The following is a 24,138-nucleotide window of genomic DNA, read 5'->3' as shown; positions in this document are numbered from 1 at the left end:
GATCAGGGATCTGGGGCCTGATCTCAGTCATGGGACGAGCCGGGGGGCGACACGTGAACGGTTCGGTGTAGAATCGATGTTTTGATGTTTATTTTTAACATTTTTAACAAGAGGTCCGTTGACTATGAAAAGCTCGAGGCCGTCACCGATAACACCGACCTGCCCTGTTTACTGATGAGCAACCGCCTAGGGCGTCCAAACCCAAAATATACAGCTTCACCAGCCTTTCAGTGGATCAAGGACCAGAGTTTAAACTTAACCTGACTGCATGAAAACCCACACAGACACAGGACAAAGGGAGAACATGCAAACTCCACACAGAAAGGACCTGAGGTGTCTGCAATGCAGACAGTGCAGCAGACAGAATCGGTCACTAAAGTAAAGTAAAGGATGGGACTAAAAAGTGGGCGGGGTCTTCAATGCCATGTAAGGACCCTCGTTAATAGGCTGAGGCACCTGTACAGAAGTGGAGGAACGTGGAGATCAGTGTGTGACTCTCCCTGTGTGAGACCGACCTCATGCATCAATCCACCGAAGTACGGGCGGATAAGAGGGGGTCGGTGGATCGAGCACGCATTGCAGGGAGGGCGTGTCAGCAGAATATACCCTCCTCAGTACGCCATCGGGGTCTCCAGCAGGAGAAGAGAAACTGGCTATGACTAAACTGGGAGAAAAAGGGAGAAAATGCAGAAATAAAATCAGAGAACGTGTTTATGCTGAGTGTTTGAAGGGGGAATCAGGCGTTAATGAACCCACAGGGAATTTTCTTTCTTATTTATTTACTTCTCAGCTCTTTTAATTCTGCATATTAGCAGATGAACACGACACACACACACACACACACACACACACACACACACAGAAAATATTAGAAACAGAAAGTTTACTGTCGTTCTTTGGTTCTTTACTTCAGCGCGGTAACACACATATAAAGCTTAAAAATACAAATAAAATAAACTCTTTACTTGATATAACCAGTTTACAGATTACTTCAAGTTGTGTCCATTCATTTATGGCACAGTAAGATTTAACATATGTGTTATTATTTTAATTACAGAATATATATTTAAATGGTTAAAACTTCATTGTTTTATAACGTTTACTGTATAAAATCAGTCACAAGGATACAAAACAGAAAATCTTATAAAAATATGACAAAATACACAAAAAACGTTTATATAATTAATTCTGCGCTCGTGTTTAGAATATATGTTCGTCTATAAGAGGAGGGTGACTTGAGATGAAGATGCTGAGATTCTGATCAGGGGTGAAGAGGACGAGGACGGACAGAAACAGAAAGGAGGTTGTTAGAGGGGTGGAGCAGGTTGGACGATCTGGAGAGATTAAGATGATCTGAGCATGTGCAGAGGAGAAGTGAGAGTTGTGAAGAGAAGGTGATGGGGATGAAGATGAGGAAGAGACAAAAGAAAGAGCCCCCTAGTGGGAGCGATGTGAGCTGTGGTAGGTACGAGCCAGCTTCACTGTAAATGGTTTAACTGGTCTGTAGATAAGGATAATACTGGTACTGGTCAGTAGAACCACCGTCCATCTGTGTGTCCAGCACAAACATGAAAATAAAAGTATGAAAATAAAATCTCACTAAAACCTCCAAACAGAAGTCATGTAGTCCAGGCTGATTCATTCATTGTGGTCAGGGTCGCAGTGAGTCTGATTTAGGAAACACCCCAGACAGGTCACCAATCCATCACAGTGCAACTGGGATCCAGTTAACCTGACTGACTAACCTGAATTTGGACTGTGGGAGGAAACCGGAGCCCCGGAGGAAACCCACACAGACACAGGACACGGGGAGAACATGCAAAATCTACACAGATTGGACCCGGACTGCTTGGCTCGGAAATCGAATTCAGGTTGTTCTTGCTGAGGCAACAGCGCCACCTACTGGAAGAATAATTAACTAATAATATTAAAACCTGAGCTTAGAATTAAATATTTTCGGTTCTTGTTTGGTGTTTTAATAAAGTTTAGATCAAATATTTCTGCTCTAATAAAAGTCTGCACTTGCTGATCTGCTCATTTTAATCTAAATTATGTACCTATTAGTTTTATTTTTAATAAATCCATCCATAAATAGAATAAAACCGATCACATCAGGGGTTCTGAACCTGCGACGTTTGATACGTAAAGGTGCTGGAGATTTTTTTATTCTATTATTATTATTGCTGTTATTATTATTATTATTATCATCATCATCATCCATATGAGTGCATTTGTGCAGCCTGTTAGATCAGGTCACAGCTGTAACAACCCAGTTAAATAAAAATGATAAGAAATCACATGCTTTAAAATCATGATAAATAAAGACTTGTATGTATTTAAGAAATAAACACTTTAAATAAAACATGCTTATATGTGCTTATAGAATATCGAGGTAATGATGTGAGGTAAATAAAAATAAAAGTACATAGTATTATATAAGTGGTTATAAATGTTAGCTTAATAACTGCATTCATGTAGGGTGGGGGGAGCCTGTCCGGGCGTCAGCACTTAGAGAGTAAAAAAATAAAAACAAAAGCTTAAACCAGAAATTTAGGTAACGCAAACATTCTGATATTCCTTTAAAATATACGTATTAAAATATCCCCAAATTTCACTGTGTTTATAAAAAAATAAAGTCACTAAATTCAGGTCTTTTTTAAATCTAAAGCAAATAAACCTGATTTAAACTCTTCAGACCATGAAGTGTGTGTAACCCTCGGCTCCGGTCACGATCACGTCCATCCACATGCGCATGGCCTCAGGAGACGGAGCCACCATGTAATAAACTCGATCGTGCGTCTTCACGCTGAACGTCAGGGACGGATTGGGACTCTGACGGAGGAAATAAAACAACAACAACAAAAATGTATTCATTCATTCATTCATCATCTGTTTTACTCGCCCCACATTTTCCCCTAAATTCTCCTCCAGATTTAGTCATGTCCAGTTATTCCGATTACATTTCGCTTCCTCTCTCTGACGTATGTGCAGTACCGGACCGCTTCTTTTCACTTGCACTAGGCGGGTTCATACGGGGCTCGGCCTCGTGCACGGATCACGCACCGATCAGCCAGCAGAGGTCGCAACTGCTTCCAGATGAGCCAATCGTTGTTCATGTAGGCGCCCAGCCTGCCGGGAGCAGAGCTGAGATTCGAACTCACGAGTTTGAGATGTCAGCTTTGGTGTTCTAGCTGCGCCACCTGAGCACCTTTTGTTTTACCACCCCTTTACTCTGGTCAGGGTCACGGTGGGTCTGATTTATTGAGTGAAAGGCAGGAAACGGCCCGGACGGGTCACCAGCCACAGGGCAGAATCAAAATCAAACGCTATAATCATTTTTTTTACTGTTTATTTCAGCATTTTCTACCGTTTTCTCCTAATTTAACACAGCCGATTACTCCTCCGCTGCTGGGGACCCGGATGCCGTTTAATAAAATCCCTAAAGATCCCAAGAAACAAGATAAATGGATCATGATTGTTCAGTGATCACTTCATACCAGGTATTTTATTATTTATGTTACACAGTTACAGAGAAGTTGGGACACCCTTTACGTTAGCTAACATTATGTTACGCTGCTGATTTAAACTTTTAGTGACGACAAAGCAGTTTTACTTGGTAGGCCTGCGATCCCCAACCTTATTTGCATCACAACCCGGTTTGATATAAGATATAATTTCACAGACCGGCGGGGAGATGTAAAATAGAATAACTGGACTACTCACAAATCATGGAAAATCTAGGTTTTTCGCTACAATGAGATGCTCCCACCTAGTGGTGATATGAGACAATGACACCCGAAGTGTGTTGAAAATGGACGTAGTGTTTTTATTGCTTTTGTAGCGTCTCTTATTATTTATTCTTTCAGTGTCCTGGTAAAAATTATGTATGGTTTGGGACCACTGTGGTAGACTCCAAAGCTAAAATGTAGATTCCGTGAATCGCAACCCCTTCAGGCTCTTGTTGGCTTTCAAAAAGCCTTCAGAGTCGGACGATAGAGAGTTGATCCGATAATCGCAGATGTCTGGGATCCGCAGGGCTCGTGAAAAGCACCCGGGGGCGTTACAGGGATCTGAAATGTTTAATATAAGGTTTGATTGATAGAGTTTGATGTATTTTTAATAAAAGTGTTCAGTCCAGAGCTCTAGTAGCTCCATTTATGTTGACGGCACGTCTTTGGACTTGCTGGAGGAAACCGGAGCACCCGGAGGAAACCCGTACGGACACAGGGAGAACAGAAAGGACCCAGACCTTCTTGGTCTCAGGCTCTTTATTCCATTTATTAAATAATATTTAGTTCAGTTCTGTGTGATTCTCACCTTATGTGCATTTTTAAGGTGATCATAATAAACCTCCTCTATCGCCTGGAAATAAATAACTCCCTTCATCTTCGTTTCATGTTTATCTGAAAGAAAAAAATAAAATAACAATAAAAATACAGAATTAATGAGTACTTCTATAATAAATTAGTAAACGCGTCTGATCACGTGTAAAATTCATCACTGCGGTCGGTCTCCATCAGTGTGTTAAAGCTCAGTGCTGCACCCTGCTGTTCACAAAGTGCATCTGCATGCAGAATTATTTGTTTACTTTTTCTTTTTAACTGCTTTATCCTGGTCAGGGTCATGGTGGGCCCTGGTCTACCAGGAAACAGTGGGCTTGAGGCAGGAATACCCCAGACAGGAAGCGATCCATTGCAAAAGACCACCTTTCAGCCACCTCTCCCTTTTGATACGGACAATCGTGTCTGAGTAGACGCCAGGCTGGCTGATAACACAGCTGAGATTAGGTAGGCCAGCATGACAGATGATGGAGATCCGTATTGCGCACAGAGAGTCACACACTGATCTCCATTATCCTTTGTCTCTCGCGGCACCTTCGATCAGCCAGCAGAGGTCGTATCTGCAGCAGTCATGAGGAGCCCCTACAGCCCTCCCTCCCCCAGACAAGCCATTACGCCTGTGTAGGTGTCCGGCCGGCCGATAGCACATCCACATTCTTACACCAATCTTCATATCCTGTGCTAAAAAGATATAAAAAAAAGATAAACAACCCTGACCTGCGTAGTACGCCAGAGTCCGGCGGTTCCTGTCGAAAACGAACCAGCGCTTCTTCCAGGTCTTGATTTTGCCGCCCATCTTGACCAGGAAGCCTCTGCAGGTCTTGTCGGTGATGGCCAGGTGAAAGCAGGTGTCGGGGTGATGGCCGACTCCCTCGATGTGACACCGGAGGTCAAAGTCGTCCCTCCTCACCGGCAGGTAGCAGGTCAGCGGACGAGACTAGGAGAGGACGGACCAGGGTCAAACATTCACACACCAGCAGGGTCAAGATTTTTACTCCTAATTTACATTTTTAAGGACGGGCTGTAAAAATTCCTCCTAGCTGCTGGAGTTACGACCTCTGCTGGCTGATCGATGGTACTGCACAGAGAGACGGGGAATAATGGAGATCAGTGCGTGACTCTCCGTGCACGATACGGATCTCTGAATGAACCGGCCGGTGCAGGTGAAAAGAAGCGGTCGGTACTGCACACGAGTCGGAGGGGGTTAGTCACGACCCTCCTCGGTCAGGAGTGGAGGTTTGCAGCAGTAAAGGTAAAATATTATCTGGGAATTGGATACAACTAAATTGGTAACAGGTAAGGGAAATCATAAGTGGAACATCCACTAAAGGTCCACCAAGTCTGTACAAACAATGTGGGGTCATGGCTCACCACTGGGTTTTAAACAGCTTAAATAGAACATAATTTAGGTCTTTTACCATCTACAGTGCATGATATTGTGAACAGATTCAGAGAATCAGGAGAAACGTCAGGCTGTCTCAGACATTCCATGAAGAGCAGTGATAAACACAACCACAGGGGCAAGGAAGAACTTCGGAAAACCCTCGTCACTCATCGCAGACACTCATCGCTTCCCTCTCTCACCTGCGTTTTCTGCTTCTCTCGCATCTTTATTTCCCTCTCGATGAGTTTCTGCCGAATGTTGGTCTCCTCCTGCAGCCGCCTCTCCAGCTCCTCGCGCCTCCTGCGCTCCTCCTCCAGGGCGTGTCGCCGCTGCTCCATCTCCCGCTCCTGCAGCCGGTCGGAAACAAACACACATGGTAAAGGTGTACTGCATGGGCTGTTAAGATCTGAGGATCCAGGGTTCGATCTCAGCGGTGCTATCCACCGGCCGGGTGTCTGCACAGACATGACTGGCCAAAACAGCGAGGTGCACTTGTCAGGTCAGTGCGCTCTCAGTGCAGGTCCCAAGCCCGGATAGAAATAGGGTCGGGTGAGGAAGGGCGTCCGGAGTAAGAACTGAGGACCGGATCCGCCGTGGCAACACGCGAATATGGAAAATAAAAGGACGAAGCGTTACGTATCTCACCCTGCTCTCCATGAATCTGTTCTTCTCAGCCTGCGCCTCTCTGAGCAGATGTTCCATCTCCTCCATCTTAGTCACGTTAGATACGCTGGCACTACACACACACACACACACACACACACACACACAGTTACGGTGTGTCTACATCTCACACATCTAACACTATACAGACAAAAGTATCTGGACGCCCCTTTAATGATTGAATTCATGTGTTTCGGCCAGAACAGTCACTAACAGGTGTAATTAATCAACCATACAGCGGTAATTACAGGCTTCCAATGATGCCTCAACAGTTTAGGGAAGGTCCTTTCTTGTTCCAGCACGACTGAATCCTGTACAGGCACAAATTTCCACACACAGACACACTTCAGTATTACAGTATTATTGTGAGAAGCTTCTGAGGTCGCTCTGTTTCAATATCGTTTGTTTCTGAGTCAGGCGTCCGAATACTTTTGGCTACACAGCATGAATAAAGTCAGGAAGATGAAAGACGAAAGCGTGTGATGTTTCCTTTGATCTGACCTGGATATGTTGTCCGGAGAGCAGGCCGAGATGCTGGTCTCCAGACTGTCAGAACTCCCCACACTCATGGTATCGAAGTTGGCGCTGCTGTCCAGGTAGTGGAAGGGATCCAGGTAGACGTTGGATTCGGAGACGGTCCGGCCGCTCATGTCGCCCGTCTTCTGTCTGTCCTCGTTCAGGTACAGCGGACCGACTGAGAGAAAGACAGACGGATGGACTATTTATACGTCCCCCTAATTTAGTCATATCCGATTCCCTGATCATCTTTACATTTTCGGCATTTAGCAGACACTTTTATCCAAAGCAACTTACAACGTCGTGACTAACACACGCCCTCTCGGACACGTGTGCAGTACCAACCGCTTCTTTTCCCCTGCACCGGGCGGGATCACACAGAGATCCGTATCGTGCACGGAGAGTCACGTACCAATCTCCATTTAGCGGACGCTTTTATCCAAACCAACAGTATACAGTCTAAGCAATTCAGGGTTAAGGGCCCAACAGTGGCAACCTGGCAGTGGTGGGGTTTAAACCAGCAACCTTCTGCTTACTAGTTTAGTACCTCAACCTTCTGGCCTACTGCCACAATCAAAATACTTCCCCTCCACTTCACTCCGCTTATATCCAAAGCAACTTACAGTATACAATTCAGGGTTAAGAGCCTTGCTTAAGGGCCCAACAGTGGTGGGGTTTGAACCAGCAACCTTCTGCTTACTAGTCCAGTACCTTAACCACTAGGCTACAACTGCCACAATCAAAATATTTCACTCCTGACTAACACAAGCCCCTGCAGTACAGACCGCTTCTTTTCCCCTGCGCCAGTGGGTTCATATGGAGATCCGTATTACGCACGGAGAGTCACACACCGATCTCCGTTATCCCCCGATCAGCCAGCAGAGGGCGTAACTGCAGCACTTATTCTCCCTGTATGAGTGTATGAAGGGTGAAGCGTCTCACCTCTGAGCAGGCGCCGGGCGTCCCGGTCTCTGGGGGCGAGGGTGAGCGTACGGGGGATCATGCTGCCACAGCTGGAGCTCTGAGACAGCGGCGGGTGGGGCTGTGCAACACACACGAGAAAAAACACGTTATATGGCGTGTATGGTATATAATCTGTACGTTTAGACACACTGTATAGTCAAAAGTATGTGGACACTGAATTTAACCGGAAAAGTAATAAAGAGTGCAGGTGAAAGTCTGACCTTCGGGGACAGGCTGCGGTCCAGCGTGGTACTGAAGCTCCCAGAACTCCTCCGCTCTCTCTTACGGGAGGCGGCGCCGTCGCTCAGCAGACCGCCGCCGTTCTTACCACCGCTGCTGTTCCGCCGTCTCTCCTCCATGGAGCGGAAATGCTGTGACGTCCAAAAACATAACGGGTCATTTACAAAGTACAGCATCACAGCCAGTAGGGCGTGGGTTCGGATCCCTGTCCTTTCTATGTAGTTTGCATGTTCTCCCACAGTACAGTGAGGTGTGTGTATGTTTGTGTATGTGTGTTTGTGTATGTTTGTGTGTGTATGTGTGTGTGTTTGTGTGTGTACGTTTGTGTATGTGTACGTTTGTGTGTGTATGTGTGTGAGTGTGTGTGTGTGTGTATGAGTGTGTGTATGTGTGTGTGTGTGTTTGTGTTTGTGTATGTGTTTGTGTGTGTGTGTATGTTTGTGTGTGAGTGCGTGTATGTGTGTGTGTTTGTGTATGTGTGTGTATGTTTGTGTGTGTGTGTTTGTGTGTGTGTATGTTTGTGTGTGAGTGTGTGTATGTGTGTGTGTTTGTGTATGTTTGTGTATGTGTATGTATGTTTGTGTATGTGTATGTTTATGTGTGTATGTGTGTGTGTTTGTGTGTGTACGTTTGTGTGTGTATGTGTGTGAGTGTGTGTATGAGTGTGTGTATGTGTGTGTGTGTGTTTGTGTTTGTGTATGTGTGTTTGTGTGTGTGTATGTTTGTGTGTGAGTGTGTGTATGTGTGTGTGTTTGTGTATGTGTGTGTATGTTTGTGTGTGTGTGTTTGTGTGTGTGTATGTTTGTGTGTGAGTGTGTGTATGTGTGTGTGTTTGTGTATGTTTGTGTGTGTATGTGTGTTTGTGTGTGTATGTTTGTGTGTGTATGTGTGTTTGTGTGTGAGTGTGTGTATGTGCGTGTGTGTGTATGTGTGTGTGTATGTTTGTGTATGTGTGTGTGTGTTTGTTCTGTGATGGACATGTGACCTCTCTGAAGTGTTTCCTGCCTTTCGCCCAATGAATCAGACCCACTGCAACCCTGACCAGGATAAGGGTGGAACATACAGATGAGGTCAGTGCTCGCAGTGTGATTTTATCATAATGATGTGCATTAAAACCCCTCTGACCCCTCAAAGACTCCGCCCGGTTTTGTATGTTTAGTCCCGTCTTTTCCCACCCAGCAGACTAGCGTCTGATTCCACCTGCTGCACCGTCTGCACTGCCGCTCGTGTCCACTAGGGGGCGCCCGGCTGATCGGTAGCAGAGCTGAGGCTGAATGTTCTCACCTCTTTCATGGACACGGGGTTGAGGGGGAAGGTCCGGTCACCGGTCAGCTCCGCGTACTTCCTCTCCAGAGCCGCCAGGTTCTCCCGCTCCTGCAGACGAAATGCTGGTCATGAACGAGGCGCGGGATTCGAACCCACACAGATAAACACTACACACACACACACCACCCACCCGCTGCAGCATGAGGTGCAGGTTGTTCTTCTCCTTCAGGAAGTTTTCCTTCTCCCGCTGAGCCTGCTGGGTAATCTGGGTGGACTGTTTCTTCAGGGTGAGGAGCTTCTCCTGAAATCACAACACACACAACCAGCCATTTATCCTGGTCAGGGTCAAGGTGGGTCAGGTTGCCAGTCCATCACACACACACTTAGTTCAAATATTAGATACATTAGACGGTCTAAGGTATTTGGACACCTGAGCCACCTCTGTGTGATCTATTCAGCTAGAATCTGTTGAGAAGCTTGTGTGTGTGTGTGTGTGAGTGTGTGTTTCTGTGTGTGTGTGTATTTGTGTGTATGTGTGTGAGTGTGTGTTTGTGCGTGTGTTGTGTGTGTGTGTATTTGTGGCTCGCTCATGCTGTGTGTGTGTGTGTGTTTGTGATTGTGTGTGTGTGTGTGTGTGAGTGTGTTTGTGCGCGTGTATTGTGTGTGTGTGTGAGTGTGTGTTTGTGTGTGTATGCGTGTGTGTTTATATATAATGTTTATGGGTTTCTGTTATTTTGTCCAGCCCCTGTATCCACACACACACACACACACACACACACACACACACACACACACACACACACACACACACACACACACACCTTGCACGTGACAATGCTGCGCTGGTACTCGGCTATGTCTCGGAGCAGCTGCTGCTTGTGCTTCTCCTTCTCCTCGTCCTGACAGCTCTCTCGCTCCAGCTGCTGGAACTCCAGATCCTCGAACCGCTTCGTCTCGGCCTCCAGCTTCTCAGAGTCCTGAGATTTACGGACACACACACACACACACACACACACACACACACACACACACACACACACACACGTCAAACCCAGAGCTAATAACACCTACAGATTCAGGTGGAAGACATGTCTGGAGAAGCAGCTATACCTGATGTTTATAAGCTATTGTGAGCTTTAAATATATGTTGCCATGTTTGTGAAAAACCCCCCTAATCTTATGGAGGAATTTTGTGTACATGTGGAGGAGACAGGGGGCACCTCTTCCTCTGCTAGAGACCCTGATGGCATACTAAGGAGGGTATATTCTCCTCCTGACACGCCCTCCCTCAGACGTGTGAGTGCTCCACCGACCCCTTCTTATTCGCCCGTACTTCAGTGGCCGAGACCGACCTCACGCGCCGAGAGTCACGCGCTGATCTCCACGTTCCTCCACTTCTGTACAGGTGCCACAGGCTACTAACCAGGGTCCTTAGACAGCATCGAAGACCCTGTCTTCCTTTTATATTTTTAGTGCCGTCTTTTCCCACCCAGCAGACAAGTGCAATGCCGATCGTACCCGCTAGAGGGCACCCAGCCGACCGGTATTACAATAAATTCAGCTTTTTATAAAAAAAGGGGACGAGGAGGATTTTGATCATTTGATTTTGCTCCAAATGCCCCAGATAACACTTACACCTTGTGCTGCACTAGCATCCGCTCTCTTCTGTAATTTTCTGCATTGTTTAAAGCACCTTCTCCGGACATGCACCCAAACATGTGTGATTACAAAGATCTAACCCAGTTCGTACATACATGTCACACACACACACACACACACACACACACTAAATCTACTGAAACAGCTTCCTACCCAGGTGAACAAAGCAGACGGCAGAAAGTAGAGAAGAAGAGTCAGTAGGTAAGCAGGAGTCCAGGTCCGGGACTGAAAGAGCGCGAGATTAAAGAGCCGAGACGACAGAACGGACGCTGGGAGAGACTGACAGGCCGACAGACCGACGCCCACTGACCCTGGCCAGCTGAATCTGGAGCTGTTCCTTCAGCGCCTCAGGACACGAGTCCAGCTGGATCTTCTGCTCCGAGACCAGCTCCGCTAGCTTCTCTACTTTAACCCTCTCGGCCTCCAACGCAGCCGTGTTCTGCCGGAGCGTTAGCGGGCACGCACGGGCATCCAGAAACAACACACACACACACACACACACACATACACGAGAAATACACACACAAACAAGAAGTGAAAGAAAACAAGAGTGCAAGGCTGGGTTAGAGCAACAGAAGAGGGAAAAGAAACAAATGTGCTCAGAAGCTGCAGCTTTATGGTGTTTGAGACCTAAAATAAATATTTAATCATATTTATCATGAATTAAAAGGCTGCATCACACACATCCATCAGAAAGTGCAATAATGTGTATGTGTGTTTCATCACATCACCACAAACTAAATCTGTTTATCTATCTGTTTATCTAAATACTATTATCTATTTATGCATTCCCCCCATATTTTCCTTCCAATTTAGTCCTATCCAATCACCTCCTGACCGAGGAGGGTCAACAAACACACGCCCCCTGCAACACGAGTGCTACGCACCTCTGTGCAGTACCACCGATCAGCCAGCAGATGTTGCAATTGCAACAGTTATGAGAAATCCGTACAGCGCACATCAATATCGGCCGATTTTTATTTATAAACAATTATATAACAATACGTACAATTATATATTATGAACAAATAAACTGAGACATAAATCTGAGTTAATATTAATAAAATAAAATAAAAATATGGGGCTTGGTTTAAAACATTTAACTGGTAGTAAATATATAATAGTAATAAGTGAGTACAGTAATCCCTCGCTATATCGCGCTTCGACTTTTGCGGCTTCACTCTATCGCGGATTTTATTTGCAAGCATGTCTAAATATAAATCACGGATTTTTCGCTGGTTCATGGATTTCTGCAGACAAGGGATGTGTTTGAAAAGCTAGTGCGCTCTCTACATAGACGCATTTTACGTCATCCTGTGCGCGCTCCCGATTAGGATGCTGTTCCAAATCCTAGATGCCTTAATATCCTCACTACTTAACGTTTCAACGTTATTTTCACTCAAAAACGAGTGAGCATCCGACGCTTCCTTAGTGATCAAGACGGGTCAGGTGCTCCTCTCTCGCAGAAAAATAAACATGGCTGAAGGTACGTAAATAAACGTAAATAAAATATTACTGATTTTTAACTTGTATAAACTTGTACCGAGTGTTTTTATTTGCAAGTTCGGGCTTGTCAGGAAATGTAACCCTTATCGGTACATGAAGAGAGATGTTATATTGACGTTAGCATGCTGTGCTACCTCAATCCATTGGTTTTAATGACAAGATGCTAAATGCTAAAGCCGATGGAATCGGGTTATAAAAATAACCATATAAACACGTTTTTACTTCGCGGATTTTCACCTTTCGCGGAGGGTTCTGGAACGCAACCCCTGCGATCGAGGAGGGATTACTGTATTGACACTCAGGATTTGGGATTCGGTTTTTATTTGCCAAGTATTTGACACTTGGGACACAGGCAGGAATGCCCTGGCGGCTGCACTCTCCATATACCTGATGTGTAAAATAGACCAGGTAATTACGAGGAAAACAGCCATAAAAAAAGAGAGGTGCATTTGTTGAAGAAAATGCAGCAGACGCTATGGTGTTGCTAGGTGGTCCCGAGGGTGTTGCTAGGTGGTCGTGAAGGTGTACTCCTTGGTTAAGGTCTTCTAAGGTGGTTGCTAAGCTGGTACTAGGTGGTCGCTAGGGTGTTACTAGGTGATTGGCAGGATATACATATATAGTGGTTACATTTACATTTTCAGCATTTAGTAGACGCTTTTATCCAAAGTATACAGTCTAAGCAATTGAGGGTTATCGGCCTTGCTCAAGGGTCCAACTGTAGCAACCTGGTGGGGTTTGAACCAGCAACCTTCTGCTTACTAGTCCAGTACCTTAACCACTAGGTTACAACTGCCCTAAAATTATTTCTTCACGTATCCCAGCTTGTTTGGAAGCTGGGGTCAGAGCGCAGGGTCAGCCAGCATACAGCGCCACTGGAGCAGAGAGGGTTAGGGGCTTTGCTCAAGGGCCCAACAGTGGCTGCATGGCAGAGCTGGGATTTGAACTCTAAATCTTTTCAGTCGATGGTTGTAATAATAATGCTGGTTAATCTTCTTTCTAGTTTTAAACTGATGTTGTGAGGAAGGGAAACACGTGTAAGGTCAGATCAGAATGAGCGCTGACAGACTGGTGTCCGTTATCGGATCTGTTTCACTGTGACAGCAGTCTTAATCTTAAATCAGATCTAAACTAATTGTTTATCATTTTAATTTTGGTGATTGACCACATCCACACACACTCACACTCACACACACTCACTCACACACACACACACAGGTTGTGAGTTTACCTGAGTTTTAGCCGCACTCGTGTTTTTCTCCATTTTGCTCATTTTCTCGTTCAGTTTCTCCAGCGTCTCTTTTTCCGCCTGCAGGAGGGTGAGTTCAGCATCCTGCTCCCCCTCCAACAGAGCCCTCTCTACCTCCATCTACACACACACACACACACACACACACACACACACACACACACACACACCAGTTAACATATAGAAGTATATTCTACTCATTTATCTATTCATGATCTGTTTTGGCTTGGTGGGTAGCACTGTCGCCTTGGGTTCGATTCCCAGGTGGGGCGGTCCGGGTCCTTTCTGTGTGGTGTTTGCAAGTTCTCGCCATGTCTTCGTGGGTTTCCTCCAGGTGCTCCGGTTGCTTCCCACAGTAAAATCCTGACTGCACATCTTTGTACTGTGGGAAGCAACCGGAGGAAACCCACGCAGACACTAAGAAAACATGTAAACTCCACACAGAAAGGACCCGGACCGCCCCACCTGGGAATCGAACCCATGCCCCTCTCGCTGTGAGATGACAGAGTAACCCACCGAGCCACCGTGCCGCCTGTAGTAAAATAGTTTACGTTTAAATCAGCGTTCTCATCATGACAGATTAAATGATGATGAATATTAAACCTCTCTGATGGACTCATCCAGCTGTGTGTCCAGATCCTTCATCTTCTGCTCCAACTCTTCCACGTTGTTCAGCACCTGAATCCTCTCCTCCTCTATCCGTGTCACTTCCTGTCTCATCTGCGCCTCCTCAGATGCCTGGACAGAGTAAATATTCAATCATTAATTATCAGACGTGGTGGATCCAGAATCTAACGTCAGAACATTAAGCTCAGGTACAAATACATGATGGATGAAACACCGGCACGTCATAGCCCATTCCCATATCGGCTGGTGCTCCTGTCAGCCAAAATCTAGAATCTGAGACCAGGGAAAGCAAAGATGCTCGGGTGACACACCAGAGCTGACATTTCAAACACGTGAGTGCTACCAGCCGTCCTGGCGTCAATACAGACAACGATCGGCCCGTCTGAGGGTGGTGGGATGGAGGGATTCCTCAAAACGGCTGCAGTTCCGCCCACTGTGGGCTGATCGATGGCGGTGCACACAGACGGGGGATAATGGAAATCTCTGTGACTCTCCATGCGCGATACGGATCTTTACATTTATATTTTCAGCATTTAGCAGACGCTTTTTGTCCAAAGCGACTTACAGTACTGTAACAGTATAGTGTCTAAGCAACTGAGGGTTAGGGGCCTTGCTCAAGGGCCCAACAGTGGCAACCTGGCAATGGTGGGGCTTGAACAAGCGACCTTTTGATTACAAGTCCAGTATCTTCAGTATCAGTATCAGTACAAGTCCACAACTGGATCTCCGTATGAACCCGCCTGGTGCAGGTGAAAAGAAGTGGTTGGTACTGTACATGTGTGATAGTTAGTGATAGTGAGCTGGCGGAGTTTAGATCTGGTCTCCGTGGTCACGTGGTTTGCTCTTTAAAAGAATTCAGAGACGGACGGGACGATCACAGTGGCGGTTTTGTTTCAGTCCCACGCGCTGATATTAGCATCGGTACATTCCGCTGACATTCGCTATAAATAACTAAGACTGGAACAGTGGACGATCTTAAGGGTTACGGGGCCGGACGCGACCCGCTGGAGAGAGAACAAGGCACAATCCCCACAAACACACCACAGAGGGAACAGAACCCAAGGTGGAATAAATCGATCACATAAAGGAAATTACATGCTTCTGATTTCACAGCAAGAGTATAGGGAAGGTCCTTCCCTGTTCCAGCATAAACTCAGCCTCACTTAACAGCACTGGGATGAACCGGAACACCGACTGATCCATCAGCGCCCAGCCGTACAAATACTGTCATGTTTTGACTGAATGGGCACAAATTCCCACAGACACACTTCAAAGTCTTGTGAGAAGCTTCTCTGTTTTAATACAGCTTGTATTTTGAAATGTGGCCTCCGACAAGCTCTCAGTCAGGCGTCCAAATACTTTTGGTTAAGGGGTGAAGGAATAAGTGGCCAAATTATTGGAAACACAGAAACAAATAGACAAAAGACAGAAACGTCCGCAACCCGTAACAGAGAAAGTGGACAGAAAAGGGGCGGCACGACAATCGAAACCATCGAAACCAGAACAGACAGAGAACCATCAGTGCACCTCATGCACCTAAACTGGCCTCACACTGGGGTCCGGTCCGGAAACAGGGACGAGGGTCTCCCTTGCGAGACCCTAAAACGCCTGGAGGCAGTTCCCAAAAACCAAAAGAATACAGACATCCCAAATCAGCGTAAAATCCAGATCTGGCAACAAGTAGCCAAGGAAGAGAAAAGCTGTGATATACAGTATAGGAGATTCCAGATCGCACAGCGCGCCTCCGTGCCCCGCCTGCTGGCCAAACTAGGCGGCGCAGAGGGACACGAGTCCCAAACCCCCTTATTCCACAGCCTCACTGTTACATTAATCAGATTTTAAACCTAAATGCTGATTATTAAGCTGCTAATTCGTAAATCTATATTTTATTAGTGTTCAAGAGCAGAACGTTACAGCTGCAAGAAAAGGTTCTGAACCCTTTAAACCCTTTACATTTCTGCATTATTTACAAACATGATTATAAAAAAGGTAAACAAATGCTTGATTTAGGTTTGATGGCTGTCGACTTGTTGTTAAAAAAGGGACTGAAGCTTTTTATATGATTGGTTAGATTGTAAAGTGGGCAAAATTATTGTATTTATTTATTTATTAGGATTTTAACGTCGTGTTTTACATTTTCAGCATTTAGCAAACGCTTTTATCCAAAGTGATTTACAGTAGTGTGACAGGATACAGTCTGAGCAATCGGGGGTTAAGGGCCTTGATCAAGGGCCCAACAGTAGCAACCTGGCAGTGGTGGGGCTTGAACCAGTGACCTTTTGATTACTAGTCCAGTACCTTAAACGCTTGGCTATATTTGCCCTTTTTGTATGTCCTGTTCACCTCACTTGCACGTCTTTGTACTTTGGAAGGAAACCCACACAGATAAGGGGAGAACATGCAAAATCTACACAAAAAGGACCCAGACCACTTCACCTGGGAATCAAACCCAGGAGCTTCTTGCTGTGAAGTGACAGTGCTCCCCACCGAGCAGCTGTGCCACCCATAATGGGGGCAAATACTTATAATAAGCAAAATGTTTGTCTATTTTTATAGCAAAGAAAATCCGACCTAATTCTTATAATAATAAAATAATAAACAGTTTTAATATTCAGTTGTTGGTGTGATTGTACTTTACAGCCACTGAATATTTTCTTTTCCTTTTGATGCACACACACACACATAAACACACATAAACAAACATGCCGTTAGGGATCATATCATTTCCTGCTCCTTTTAAACCCCCTCGTTCATTCCTCTAGTTCCCGAACACGTCTGCACATTAAAAAGACCCGTGTCATGATCTTATCGGGTTGTTTTCATGGTGTTCTGCAATCATCTGACCTTATTCACGTGTGCCGAGGGCGAACCCCCCGAGGTCCGCGCCCCGCCGCCGCTCTGAGCCCGTCTCTTCCCCCCGCCCCTGACCGGCGAGCCGTCGTCCGGAGCCGGCGAGCCCAGGGACTCCAAAAACACCGACTCGTCATCGGAGACCTGCAGCTTCTCCAGCTCGTGGTTGATCTTCTGCAGGTCGGAGATGGCCGAGACGTCCGAGTCGTCGTTCACCGCCGGGCTCAGTTCGGAGCAGAGGCTCAGGATGGTTTCCAGACGCTGGCGCTCCTGTGGGGAACAGAACCGGAGCGCGGACCGAACCAGAATGAGAGGAGAAAGAACTACAAATGTATTATTATAAAGTTCATTATTATAAAATGTAAGAATTCAGATTCACAGAGGATCTGGTCCTCATATCAGGACGCCCTTACTGACATGACCCTCCTATTTCCATCTGGGCTTGGGACCTGCACTGAGAGCGCACCGACACGTGCACCTAGGTGGTTTCGGGCATTAGCCAATCCTGTCCGAGATTCGAACCCTGGATCCCCAGATCTAGCTTTACTATGAAGCTCAATAGCTTTTAACCAAGTGGTGGTCTGTTTCACCACCGCGTATCCCGGTCAGGGTCACGGTGTGTCCGGTTAATTGCCCGAAAGACAGGAAACTCCCAGGACAGTCTGCCAATGCTTATAGTTTATTAGCTCCGTAATCTTTGGAACTAAGGAAGGAAACCTGGGAGGAAATCGGAGAACCTGTAGGAAACCCACACAGATACCACGAGAACATGCAAAACTCCAGACAGAAAGGACCCTGGCTTTCAGAGAGTTAATTAAAGCGCTGGAGGTTCCGTTGTGTTGCATAAGAGTCTCAGAGGAAGCCAGGATGCACCAGAATGTACCAAATTATCAGTGAAGCCAATTAAGGGGTGAGTGTGTGTGTGTGTGTGTGTGTGTGTGTGTGTGTGTGTGTGTTCCTCACCAGCCTCTCGACTTCCTGTTCCCGCAGCCTCTCATCTCTCTGCTTCTGATGGTAATCTTGAAGCTCGTCCTTGCTGCTCAGCGAGCTGATGCTGCCCCTCCGCGGGCCCATCCCCGCGCTCATGCCCGCACCCACGCCCCCCTTCCCGAAGGACAGCGTCCTCTCCAGGCCCAGATCGAGACTCTGCGCGGTGACGGTGACGTCCGGGGGGCGTTCCAGCGAGGGGAGGCTGCGTCTCTGCCGGGCCGAGCGCCGTGGCGGGAGGGAGAGGGACGGCGCGTCGCCTCGGTACAGTCTGGGGAGGGAGCGGCTGTGCTCGCCTAAACCGTTTAGAGAACCGGTGGAGAACTTCCTCTGGCGTGGAGACGGGTCGGCGGCGGCCTCTCCGTCTCGCGCCAGGAGTTTGCGGACCAGTCTGGGACTGGAGGGCATGCTGGCCGTGCCGCTGGGTCCACGCCGGTACACGGAGAAAGCATCGGATGTGTAGGTGGAACCGTTCCATGTGGACAGACCGGAGCCCGCCGTGCCAGGCCGGCGCCCGTCGAAGGACTGGCAGAGCGAAACGCTGTCCTGTGATTGGTGGCCGGGCCGGATGTGTGTGTCAGACTGGCGAGGGGAGGGAGGGGTGCTGAGGCTGTACGAGGACGAGATCCGGATCGAGAGCGGCGGACGCTCCTGCAGCAGCGATTTGGTGGAGTGAGGGCTGGGCGGAGGGGACAGGCCCAGGTAGGCGTGGCGCTCTGCGTTAGCTCGTATGCTAGCCTCCAGCGCCGACTTCCTGCGCTGTAGACTTTCCATCAGCTCCTGCAGCTCCGCCTTCGACCGGGAGCCTCGAACCCCGGGACCGCCAACCGTCCCTCCACCATTGGTGCATGACTTTCCACAATCTGACAGCAAACACAGAGACGCAGCGTTAACATCCTGTAACTGCTACATACACCACAGGGCCAAAAGTATTCGGACGCCTGACAGTGAGCTTATCGGAGGTCCCATTTTAATAGAGCGACCCACTGTGTGATCTCTTCAGCTAGAACAACAGCTGCTCTTCTGAGAACCTTCTCATAAGACTGTAGGGTGTGTCTGTGTGTGGGAATTTGTGCCCGTTCAGTCAAAAACTGACAGTATTTGTACGACTGGGTGCTCAAGTTGATGTTCCGGTTCATCCCAGGGCTGTTGAGTGAGGCTGAGGTCAGGACTTTTCTTCACGTCTTTAGAAACTGGAATAGGAAAGGACCTTCCCTAAACTGTTGCTGCAAAGTCAGAAGCATATCGTCGAAGCAGGCCAATGCCCAACAAGCTCACGGTCAGGTGTTAGCTGTGATGTTTTGTCCATATAGTGAATGATAGACCAAATACATCAAGAAAAATAATATAATAAATATAAAAAATAAAATTAATAATAATAAATAAAAAAATATATAAAAATAAAATTCATAATAAATAGATAAAAATATATAAAAATAACATTAATAATAATAAATAAAAATATATAAAAACAAAATTAAAAGTAATAAATAATTAAGAGTATAAAAAATATATATACAGTATATATACAGTATATACTGTATATATATACAGTATATAATAAAGTAAATAATAATAAATAAATAAAAATTTATTATTTTATTATTTTATTTATTATTTATTATAAATATTATAAAAATAATGATAAATTAATAAATAAAAATATTTATAACATTTAAAAAATAAAATAAATAATAGTAATAAATAAATACATGTGTTCTATGTACCTCTCCTGCTATAAACCAGTGAGGGTCCAACGCTCCTCTGCGGCAGCATGTTCTTTATTTAACGAGCCTCGTTAGGATGACTGGACACACTGAGCACCCTGCCGAAAAACACACACACATACACACACATTATTAATACTACACAAACACTGCAAACTCAACACCAAATACAGTGTGTGTGATGTGGGCGGAGCTAAAGAGAAGAGCACCAGAGAGGACCTGGACCCTGGTCGTTCTGAAGAGGTTCGGTACAGAGGAACGGACTCAAATCCCTGCTCTGTGTTCTTTAACCCTATAAGATGTTCTAGGAGAAGACTAAGTGCTGCTCTGTTGACACAAGGGAGGTTCAAGGGTAGAACAGTATAAAATCCAGGGGTGCAAATAACTGTGGGACGTGTGGTTTTGTTAACATGGGATTGTTTTTGTAAAGTGAGGTGACGCCTCTTTAGATCTTCAATAAAATCAACCACTTCTAATAAAGTTGGCACAGGGGCGTGTTCCCCCCGTGTTCCCCCTTGTGTTCCCCCCCTCCGTGTTCCACCAGTGTTCCCATTAACGAGACTTTTTAATGCTTTGGGAACTGAGGACAATAATTGCTGCAGTTTTACGAGTGGAATTTTTCTCCGTTCTCGCTCGATTCGAGTCCCAATTTTGTTTTTGGAAATGGGGTTTGTCTTTGTCTGGTGACTGATGAACTGATTCCAGACTTTCTGAAGCGGTCAGGTGATTCCCCAAACACACACTAAACAAAAATCTTAATTACTGATGATTTTAAACAGCAGCCAGTGAACAAAGCTGCTAAACCCATTGAAACGGAAAGTCGGAATTCCTTCTGGTCCCTCCACGACCCTCGGCGGGAGAGAGACGGAGAGCAGGACGTCTGAAACCAAGATGAAGTTAAAAACCAGACGTTTGAAACAGAAGAGCTCAGATTTCAGCTCGGGTCCCGTTTCTCTAATGAATAAAGTGTGTTTACGCCTCAGAGTTTGGACCATGTGACCTGCAGTCTGAGACACATCCTTTCCCTCTCTGTTTAGCTAGTGTGTGTGTGTGCGTGTGTGTGTGTGTGTGTGTGTGTGTGTGTGTGTGTGTGTGTGTGTGTGTGGAATCAGCTGACGTTGATAACGCTGACTCCGTCTTTGAAATGAAACCACAAATCGTCAGAAATGTTCCAGTTCTATCAGCACATACGATCCCACATACACACTGGGAACGCTGGAGAAACCACCACCACAACCAGACTGATGTTCTGTGATTCCTGCCTCGAGTCTGGCAAAAAAAAAAACCCAAAAAAACGCAGCCTCCAGAGGAAGTGAGGGATCATTTTACACCCTCGGTGAGAGAATTCGTCTGAACGAGCTCCACATCTCCGACCACCTGAGAAAACTGGATTATTTTCTCCATGCCACAAAGACGGCGAGCGAGACCGAGCTCACTAACAGACAAGAGGAAACAAAAAGTGGCAAGAAGGGCATGGGTTTGATTCCCCGGCTGGGCCTTCAGGGTCCTCTCTGTGTGGAGTTTGCATGTTCTCTGTGTCAACATGTCTTTGTGGGTTGTCCTTGCTCAAGGGCCCAACAGCGGCAACCTGGCAGATGTGGGGCTTGAACCAGCATCCTTTTGATTACTAGCCCTTTACCTTAACCGCTTAGCTACTACTGACCCATCAGTTGTTGACATGGCAGGAATATTTGAGAATAGAGGGACTTCCCCAATCAAGCGCTCTACCCCCCACCCCATTCAGATTCAGATATATTGTGGGTTTCCTCCGGGTGTTCCGGTTTCCTCCCACAGTCCAAAAACATGCAGTCAGGCTAACTGGAGCTATTAGAAATTACCCTGTGCTGTGTGTGTCTGAGCGTGCGTGAGTACGAGTGGACCCGTGGACCTTCCCTAGTTTTGGTAAACATCACTCACACACACCACAGAAGCGAATAAACCGAACGACCCCTGATAACGTCGTCAACTTCAAATGGCTTTCGGCACCCCTCAAACCGGGGGTGGACGCCGGACCCCGGTCGGTCATGTGACCACCTCCAAAAATCACATATCATACAAACGCAGACGTATCACATGATGTTCAACATTAATGATTTAAAAATAGTGTTTTAAACTGCTACTAAACCGAATTTCACAATTTCTAACCTAAAAGTGTTTATTTAATGACTATAAGTGGCATGTGCCCCCTAACCCTAACCCTAACCCCCTTTCCCCCCCCCAAAAAAAATACTTAAATAGGCTCAAAAGCAATGTAGCAGATGTGGGGCTTGAACCAGCATCCTTTAGATTACTAGTCCTTTACCTTGACTGCTTACCTACCACTGCCCCGCAGGTTATTGACACAGCAGGAATATTTGAGAATAGAGGGACACCCCCTTTCTCGATCAAGCGCCTATCTACCCCCTCCCACACCCAATATTTAGATATGCTTGACCCATTCAGGGTTGTGGTGAGTACTGGTCACTACCAGGAGAATAGGACACACCATGGACAGGGTGCCAGTCCAACACAGGGCAAACACACACACAGGAAACCGGAGCACCTGGAGGAAACCCACACCGCCACAGGGAGAACATGCAAACTCACAGAAAGGACCCTGATGAATCTACCAGGGGATCGAACCCAGGACCTTCTGGCTGTGAGGCGACCGTGCTACCCACCAAGCCACCCCAAACGTATTCACTCACTTTCTTAACCGCTTATCCAATTAGGGTCACAGGGGGGAGCTCGAGCCTATCCCAGCTTTCCAATGGGCGCAAGGGACACAGTAACACCCTGGACGGGGTGCCAGTCCATCGCAGGGTAAACACACATACACACACACACCCATTCACCTATAGGGCAATTCTGTGTCTCCAGTTCACCTGACTGCATGTTTTGGACTGTGGGAGGAAAATGGAGCACCCGGAGGAAACCCACACAGACACAGAAAGGACATGAAACCCTAACACAGAAAGGACCCGGACCCGGGGATCAAACCCAGGACCTTCTTGCTGTGAGACGACAGTGCTACCCACCGAGCCACCGTGCCACCCCCAAATGTATGTCTCCTAAGTGTCAAGCATTGTACCAGTGCATGCGTAACATGTAGAAGAGGGCATAAACATAGGAATACCCCTATCCCCACTCTGTTCAATTCATGGCTATTCATGGCCAATGCAGTTTTAATGATGCACACACACACACACACACACACACACACACACACACACACACACACACACACACACACACAATAATCAGATTAGTGTCAGATTATCAGATTATCATGAAGACACTTTAGTAATCTAGTGGTCTGATGATTAAAAAAGAGATCATCTCAGGTCAAGCCATGTCATTTCATCTCATCAGAGACTACCACCACCACATTTCAAAGTGGACAGAGTTACACATTCACATGTATGCAGATCTGCAGTGCCAGCTTTGCTTCCGAATACTGATCAAAAAAAGATGATAAGGTTTGTAGATTGTGCAGAAATATATAATTCTGTATGATTTCTGTCCCACTTGAACAATATTTTGTCCAGTTATAACCAGTAAAAGAGAGAAAGATTCTCCAGACTTATGAAAGCACATAAATTCGTGCTCACACAATAACCCAGTTTCATAATCACTTCCAAATGTGAGCAGGAATCTCTGTCTGCCTTCTCAAACAATCACTGACATGTGAGCGCCGGTCAGACGAGCGAAAATCACGCAAAGACCAAAATCTGAGGAGCAAAACACAGCGAGAAGATGCAGAAATATCGCGATGTATCGTCACATCAACCTCCAGCAGAGCTCCAAATAACAACAAACAACAACTGACCTTAAATTTCTGACCCATCCAAACCCGTCCTGCACTGATGGTGAATCTTTCTCTGTGTGTCACTGTGTCCAGACGACTGTTCATAACAAAGACAGAGAGACCAGCGCGGTGTGTCCGGCTCCTCTCCCCCCTAAAACACTCAACACACCGACCCTGCAGGCAGGCGCTGATTTGGTCTGGGTGGCCGCCGACGCGCAAAACTTACCCGAAAAGTGAGGGAGGGGTGGAGGGAGGGGTGGAGGGAGATAAGAAGGGGTGGGGGTGGCTGGGACAGGGGTAAAACCCAAATTCTCGTCTAATCATCTGAACCAGGATCAGTGGAAAAAACGTTTTGCTCAACATTAATGCGCATTCCA

General features: G+C 46.4%; 1 protein-coding gene across 2 annotated transcripts; it reads right to left on the bottom strand.

Moving 5' to 3' along the window:
* Positions 1-790: 790 nt before the first annotated feature.
* phldb2a (pleckstrin homology-like domain, family B, member 2a) lies at positions 791-23,923 on the bottom strand. Of its 2 annotated transcripts, XM_063014089.1 has the most exons (18): positions 23,783-23,923; positions 19,975-20,072; positions 18,224-19,110; positions 17,255-17,530; positions 14,387-14,521; positions 13,766-13,903; positions 11,342-11,470; positions 10,194-10,349; positions 9,563-9,673; positions 9,391-9,480; positions 8,088-8,237; positions 7,846-7,945; positions 6,889-7,081; positions 6,370-6,460; positions 5,925-6,071; positions 5,058-5,277; positions 4,318-4,403; positions 791-2,832 (listed from the first exon to the last, which is right to left on the bottom strand). In XM_063014089.1, the coding sequence occupies exons 2-18, from the start codon at positions 20,021-20,023 to the stop codon at positions 2,692-2,694; spliced, it is 3,099 nt and encodes a 1,032-aa protein (XP_062870159.1). In that variant the 5' UTR covers positions 20,024-20,072; positions 23,783-23,923; the 3' UTR covers positions 791-2,691. The 2 variants fall into 2 exon arrangements, with proteins under 2 accessions (XP_062870159.1, XP_062870160.1); XM_063014090.1 differs by lacking the exon at positions 11,342-11,470.
* Between the last annotated feature and the right edge of the window lie 215 nt (positions 23,924-24,138).

The sequence above is a fragment of the Trichomycterus rosablanca genome, chromosome 18 (genome assembly GCF_030014385.1).
Source record: "Trichomycterus rosablanca isolate fTriRos1 chromosome 18, fTriRos1.hap1, whole genome shotgun sequence".
Classification (NCBI taxonomy): Eukaryota; Metazoa; Chordata; class Actinopteri; order Siluriformes; family Trichomycteridae; genus Trichomycterus; species Trichomycterus rosablanca.
This window is presented reverse-complemented; position numbering and strand designations above follow the sequence as displayed.